The sequence below is a fragment of the Microplitis demolitor genome, chromosome 6, assembly GCF_026212275.2.
Source record: "Microplitis demolitor isolate Queensland-Clemson2020A chromosome 6, iyMicDemo2.1a, whole genome shotgun sequence".
NCBI lineage: Eukaryota > Metazoa > Arthropoda > Insecta > Hymenoptera > Braconidae > Microplitis > Microplitis demolitor.
Genome location: NC_068550.1, coordinates 16,581,775 through 16,589,285, shown reverse-complemented (window position 1 = coordinate 16,589,285; position 7,511 = coordinate 16,581,775). Strand labels below are relative to the sequence as shown.

General features: G+C 30.2%; 1 protein-coding gene across 1 annotated transcript; it reads right to left on the bottom strand.

Annotated features, from left to right (window-relative positions):
• Positions 1 to 2,098: 2,098 nt before the first annotated feature.
• On the bottom strand, positions 2,099 to 3,283 carry LOC106694019 (putative uncharacterized protein DDB_G0286901). The gene is made up of 2 exons (XM_014443972.2): positions 2,794 to 3,283; positions 2,099 to 2,673 (listed from the first exon to the last, which is right to left on the bottom strand). Exons 1-2 carry the CDS (start codon positions 3,281 to 3,283, stop codon positions 2,099 to 2,101), a joined length of 1,065 nt encoding a protein of 354 aa, XP_014299458.2.
• Positions 3,284 to 7,511: the final 4,228 nt, after the last annotated feature.

Here is a 7,511-nt window from a genome sequence, read left to right as displayed (position 1 = left end):
GAATAGGCTGAAATAATGTTAATCCAAATTATTTTATTTTAAGCACCTTGCTTTATTTCATTGACCTTGTGACAATAACTATTACTTATGGCAAACTAATATTCTTATGACAAACTACTGAGTCCCCTGGACATTACTTATGACAAACTAATATTTTCCTTATGACAAACTAATATTTTCTCGTCCCCTGGACGGTAACTTATGACAAACTAATATTTTCTCGTCCCCTGGACGGTAACTTATGACAAACTAAATTTTCTCGTCCCCTGGACGGTTCCTTATGACAAACTAAATCTCGTCCCCTGGACGGTAACTTATGACAAACTAAATTTTCTCGTCCCCTGGACGGTTCCTTATGACAAACTAAATCTCGTCCCCTGGACGGTTTCTTATGACAAACTAAATCTCGTCCCCTGGACGGTTTCTTATGACAAACTAATATTTTCTCGTCCCCTGGACGGTAACTTATGACAAACTAAATTTCCTCGCCCCCTGGACGGTAACTTATGACAAACTAAATTTTCTCGTCCCCTGGACGGTAACTTATGACAAACTAAATTTCTCTCGTCCCCTGGACGGTTTCCCACACCCACACACCCACTTAAAATATACCTCGTCCCCTGGACGGTAAACCTTAATATTAATTTAAAAACATCCCCTGGATGTATAATTGTTTAAAATAACTTAACATGTCCACCGGACCTAAATCACAGACACAGTTTTCCTTTACTAAAATTACTGACTCGACTTTGCACTCTACTTTATTTTATTTAATTCGTACTCAATGACATCACTTTCTTTTACTCAATTATTAAACTTGATATTTTAATATAAAATTGCACTAATAAAATTTCCAGTATAAACATTTCACAACTACTTAATTCTCACTGATTCATTTAATTCAATTATATTTATTAATTAATTAATTTTGGTTTTAATTTAATTATTAATTAATTAATTTTCACTGACAAATTTTCCTTTAACAATTGCTTCCAATATATATATTTAATTTACTCGAAATTTTTTGATAATTATTCTTACTCAACTTAATTTACTGACAAAATAATCCATTCTTAAGTTTTACTCGACACAATTTTATCGTAATTTTTCTAGCGTCTTATTTTTGATTTTATAATTTTAATTAGAATTATTTTAACATTATTTTATAACTATTTTATGACTAATTTTACGACTAGAATTACGTTAAAATTGACTCGAACATTCGGCCGGTAAATTGACGTCGCAAGGCCTGAATACTTTTATTGAAATTATTGAATTTATTTATTGAATAATTTATACGGAAAAATTTATTTTATTCCAGCCGAGAGGCCTCGAATGAAATAAATTTCGAGTTACGACAGAACAACGAGTACCCGGCAAGATTTTACGGAAATTTCGAGGGCGAATTCAAACTGGACGACGGGCCTTGAGATACCGATCTAAATTATGTAACCAGTAGAAAGATGCTAAGTAATCAATTTATAATTAATTCGGCCCTCTAATAATCAAATTAGAGGCCTTAATCAATTATAAATTTTACCTTACAAAGTCCAGACGCGCTGAGTAATTTTCTGGTACTCCTGTCTTTGTTCTGCTGGTGATGTCTGGGCCTCTCGAGTTTTTCCGCCTCCCTCTCTGTCTCCCAAATCAAATTTTTCAATTGGTAATCTGTCAAGGAACAGTACGCATTAATATTTTGTTAAGTTATCGATTATTATAATTATCGGCCTAAAGGCCTAATAATTAATTAAACAGTTAAATATAAATTAATTATCGCCTCGTTCCACGTGAAGCGTGAACGGACGTATATATTTACCTTGACGATGCTAAGTTTGCGTCCGTTGGTTCTCGTCGTCTGGACAACTCTTAACTTCTTTTGTTCCGCAGTCCATTATATCTTTTCACTCCCGTTCACTTCTCCGGAAACCTATTCCCACTTTTTTAAACTAAAGGAAATGACGAACGGACGGGCCTTAGTGATCTATGCGACACCCGGTGACTAGTCGCAACACTACTCGTAACTTACGAGGTCATCGGCCGGTTATGGCGGGAACGAAATTCAAATTCAAATTTATTTATTTATTTATGTTCATTAAAATTACCCTGTCACAGAGTGTCCTGATTTATTACAAATTTGACAATTTTCCGCTGCTGATTCTGGGCATTCTCTAGCGAAATGTCCCGGTTTTTGACACCGGTGACACCTCATTTGTGAATTCTGTAATTTACTAGTGTTTGGTTTATTAAAATTATTATTAGCGCTATTAGTTTTGTCCGTCAAATTTCTTAATTTATCGGAATTGTTAGAATTATTATTATTTGAAATGAATTTCACCGGTTTTGATTTCTTTGCATCTATTTCCCTTTCATTTGGATCTTTCCTAAGTTCATTACGCGCGTTTAATTTTTTCTCTATTTGAATAGCATTTGCCAACGCGTCTTCTACCGTCACGCATGCTGGCATTCTTTGATCAATTTCATTTCTTAGGTTTTGAGTGAAACATTCCGCGACCGACGCGTCTATTTGGTTTTTGAATTCGGTAACTTGGTCTTCGGTAGCTTCTAAATTATTTGAAAGAAACCACTCGGTAATTTCCTTAGATTTTTGCCGTAGTCTATTGACGTAATCAATCACGGACTCGTTTTCTTTTTGGTAAATACGACCCAACTCCCCTTGCAATTAAAACAATGATTTAGTAGGAACGAAAACCTTTTTTAATGCTTTAAGTAAATCTTTCAACGTATCAAAAGTGGTAGCCTTCAATGATTGTTTAACGTTTGCACTTAGCTTACTACCGTAAATTAATTTAACCAAATTTCCTTCGACGGCTGCGGGTAACATCGCTTTAGCATCCCGACAACAACTCGCGAAGTCTATTAAATCACTGTCGTTCCCATCGAATCTCGGTACGCAAACGAGTGCATCGTTAAGAGAAATCGTCTGATTGGCCAGTAGTACCATATTTTCCGGATTATTTGGGTCGTTATTTGGTACAATATTTTCTTCCCGATTTACCGGCCCTATTTGAATGGAAGGAATATTTTGAATTAAGTTATTGCTAGTATTTAGATTTTGGACAGTATTATCAGTTTTATTATTTAATTCTTCACCTGAACTTTCGTCGGAAGTATATTCTGGGACGTGTGAATTCCCGAGACCCGAATCTGCCGTTTGATTGGAAAATTGAAAATCACGTTTCTTCCGCGTTACTGGAGGTAAACCGTCAGAGTGGGACGCGTCTCCTCTACTTCTTAGTGAGTAAGATGGTTCTTCCTTAGGCATTTATTCCCTTTTCCGAATCATTTAATCTCTAATTATTCACACAACTCCTCAATTAAAGTTTTGTATCCCGGACGAGCCCCCAAAAATTGTTACGTAAACTTGACTATATAATTTATCGGTTTTATTATTCGGTAGCAACTAGCCTACACGGATTTGAACCCACTCATTATCAGTAGGTGGCTTCCAGCCGACACTAACTTCAATTTATCTTGAATAGTTTTCTTAAAACGGTTTACGTAATGAAAATACCGCCCGTTTTTGTCTTGGTTTTTAAACCAATAGACAGGGATGGGCAACTTTAATTGAGGAACACGGAATAAAACAATAATTCAGATTATTCCTTTTTATTGAAACAAAAACGCACGCGATAACGATATAAAAGAAATATAAAAAAAATACAATTATATAAAATAAAAATGACAATTAAATATAAATGAATTCTGGTCTGACTTACTCGATTCGGCGTTGGATATTCTTTTCCTAATTCAATTTATTTAAATTGATTTGTTTTAAGTACACTCGAATTCTTTTTAAATTTCACCTTTAATTACTTGGCTTAAACTTACACGAAAAACATTAAGATGTTTAAAGATTCAAAAAAAAATAATTCCCAATACAATTAAGAACTGCGACTATCCACAGTTGTTACTTCCGTTCGACTGACTCTACCCAAAAATTTTGGAAAATAGGAAACCGACCCGTACGGAAAGCGAAGGGAGTGGCCGGAGTCTCCCCAAAAAGAAAAACTAGGCCAATCATGCGACCCTTATTCCTCCCACTTCCCTTGGGTACCAATGTTTCGGGTGCACACTCCCTCCACATGGGTCCTCCCTCCAGCGTCCACATTGGGTCCGTTTCCCATCTCCTCTACCTTTATGACATATTAGTTTATGTATATATCTTTTTATTAATTAAAATTTTTTATATGGTTCAATTAATTTTTTGTATTGATTATTTTGTTTGCAATTTAATTCTAATATTTCACGAAATTTAAATGTTCTATTTTATTTAACTTAAGTTATCATATTTTAATCCTCTCTCATTTTTTGTTGAATGTTATATAATTTATTTAGATTTGTTAATAGAATTTGTTATAAATTGTTAATATTTTATTCAGAACTTTTAATGGTTTATTTATTTATTTGAGATTTATATTTTTACTATTGTTTTAAATTTTAACATTTTAATACTTTATTTTATTTATTTAAAATTTACATTTTTGCTATTATTTTAAATTTTAACATTTTAATACTTTATTTTATTTATTTGATTTCGGTAATATTTCACTTTTAACACTATCTAAAATTTATCAATCTTTACCATCTAACTGAAAACCTTTTATTCTTTATTTATTTAAACATTTCTTTGTCTAGACATCTTAATTTATTTTTAAATAGTTTTCAGTTTAGGAAACACATTAAAAGTACATTACAATCGTACTGTTTATTCTAAGTCTCATTTTAAAGTGCAGTTGCAATAAGAAAGTGCGTCAACTGTCACTCTGGCCTTGGTGGGGATTAAAGCTTTCTATTGTCGGTTATGTCGTCTATGACATATTCTTATTTTTAAACTATTGGTATTTTTCAATATTTAAGTATTGTTTCCTTAGTTTTTTTTTTTATTACTAGTCATGTAGGTCTGCCGAAATTCCACCTGATAACGTGCTAGCTGCACCCTGACCTTGAAATTTTATGAGAGTCGACAAAGAAATAATAATTTTAGTATTAGATGGAAAATATTCTAAAATATTATTTCCCCAAAAAAATTATGATTTAACAAAGAAAAACATGTCCGATCGGTCGGACATAACAAAATAATTAAATATCAAATTTAAATAATAATTGATTGATTTGAAATAAATTAAATGACAACTGAAATCGACAGTTAAACCATTTTATAATAGTGTAAAACTGTAAATTGCATTTAATTGTCTAATGCAAACTAAACTTTGTTTTGTAATAATTTTTAAATAATTGTTTTGATTTAAATAAATTTGGAAGTTGTTTTATTTTGCTTTTATTATTTCACTTAATTAATTAAATTTTATTTTACTTAAATTTTATTATTTTAATTTATCTCTTAGACAACAAAACATTTTTAGTTTTATTTTCTTTTAATTTTAAGTGAACAGTCATCCTTATAGCTCCGTCCCAGTTATTCCGCTAGGCGAAGGCTAAACAGGAGCGCTACTCTTAATATGTGTTATTTTGACGTAACAACTTACCTGTTTATATCCGCTTGCCAGGTAGTTTGGTCAAAAAATGGATAGGCAAGGCTACTGCGGCATATTCTATGCATTATTTGCTGTCTGTTAGAGTATAATTTGGCAGGTTGCAAGTACGGTAAAAAATTAAAAAAAATTTAATTTTTATTAATTTATTTAAAAATAGCTTGGTCAGGATTTTGATAGGCAAGCTATTATAGACGTATTTATCTATTATCTAAGCGTTTTAAAAAATATATCTCATCAGGTTGCAGGATCGGTGAAGGTCGAAGTAGGACCGGCTCTTAGACTATTGTACTTAGTACATGACGTACGTATTATTTTCATTAAGGAATTTTCGTATTTAAATATGTAGTCTAAAAATAATTATAAACTCTTCATTCCACAGCAAGACATTAACAATCAATTTCTAGAAACTAAAATTAAACGCTTACATCCTACATTATTAATCAAAGGTAGGAAATTCATATCTCTAAATTTTCTGCTGGATGAATCCAAACCAAGTAACTGTAGGTCTAATTTAGTTTATTTGAGAAATAAATCAACAAAATTTAATTACAATATTGATTTATTCCATTAGGAACATCGATACATGACAAAAATATGACGATGGTTATTGTCATTGAAAAAAAAAAAAAATACCAGTAGTCGGAAACTTTTATAATGGCCTATTCATCACGATGCTGACATATTTTATTTTTGGATACACTTATCCGGAACCAATTTCTAATTCATTAGAAGCAATTTAAAGGTAAATAAAAAATTTTTAATTTTACCTTACTTCAATCGAAAAATTAAAAAAAATTTATTTTTAATGCTAAATTTTGATCAATTGTAATCCTGACTAATAAATACTAAAAATATAGTATTGGTTCAGGAATAAAAAAGTATTAGGCAGAATGACAACTTCAGAATGCTAAAATGATACTTAAATTTCTATAGTCTTACGCAATTTCAAAAAATTTTCAATTTCACACAATAATTTTTAATCTTTAAATAAAAATATATTTCTATTCTGTGCAAGTTAGAAAAATTTTGAACCCTCTCAAATAGCTTCCAATCTTTAAATTATATTGTAATTTCTAGTCTTACACAAGTTCAAATAATTTTTACTTCCACCCGATAATTTTTTATTCTAAAATAAAAGTATATTTTTACTCTTATGTAAATTTGAAAAATTTGTGATCTTGCTGAATAGTTTTGAATCCTAAAAATATAGTTCAATTTCTGTTCTTGAGCAAGTTAATAAAATTATTCAATCGAATCGAAAAATTATTAATCCTGAAATAAAAGTATATTATTCTCTTTTGCGCAACTTTCAAAACTTTCTGATACTACTGATTAATTTTTAATCTTACAAATATATCTAAATTTTTGGTTTTCAATAAATAAGAAAAATATTGAAAATATTGAACCCTGTCAAATACTATTTAAACCTAAATTAATTTCATCATTAATAATGTATTTCTTTCTCTTGACAACTATTTTTTGGTTTTATAATATTAAAAAAAAATGTTTAAGTGTAATAAATAGTTCTCCCTCGATTAGCTTAATTGCTAGTTGTTATTTAATAAAAAAAAAACAATTCTATATTTCTTATTTGTCATTATTTGGAAAATAAAAAACGTGTCTTTAGATTTTTTAGATTACCGATTATTTTGTATTATTGAAAAAATTTTATCAATTAAAAAATAAAATATTATTTTCGAATATTTTTAGTAGCCAAATTCGCCCCATCTATCGATAATCAACCGAAAAATGAATTAATGTATTAAATTTTTTCTAATTTAACGACAAAAATTAAAAAAAAATCATTTTTTTTAGTGTTGTAATAATAATTAATTAAGAAAATGCCAGGACTGGTAGGTGGTTAGGATATTTGAAAATACGCATATTAAAAAACATATAACAATATTTTATTCGTCACAGCACATAATCACTGGGTTAGATTGTCTGATCTTATGAATACGTAATTAAATGAATGCAAAATGTAAAATTGATCTC

Excerpts from the sequence above, each read along its gene's own strand:
- LOC106694019 (XM_014443972.2), bottom strand. The coding sequence starts at position 3,283 with ATGCCTAAGGAAGAACCATCTTACTCACTAAGAAGTAGAGGAGACGCG. Across the intron at positions 2,674-2,793 it reads GGTTAAATTAATTTACGGTA|GGGAGTTGGGTCGTATTTAC; the intron begins GTAAGCTAAGTG and ends TTTAATTGCAAG.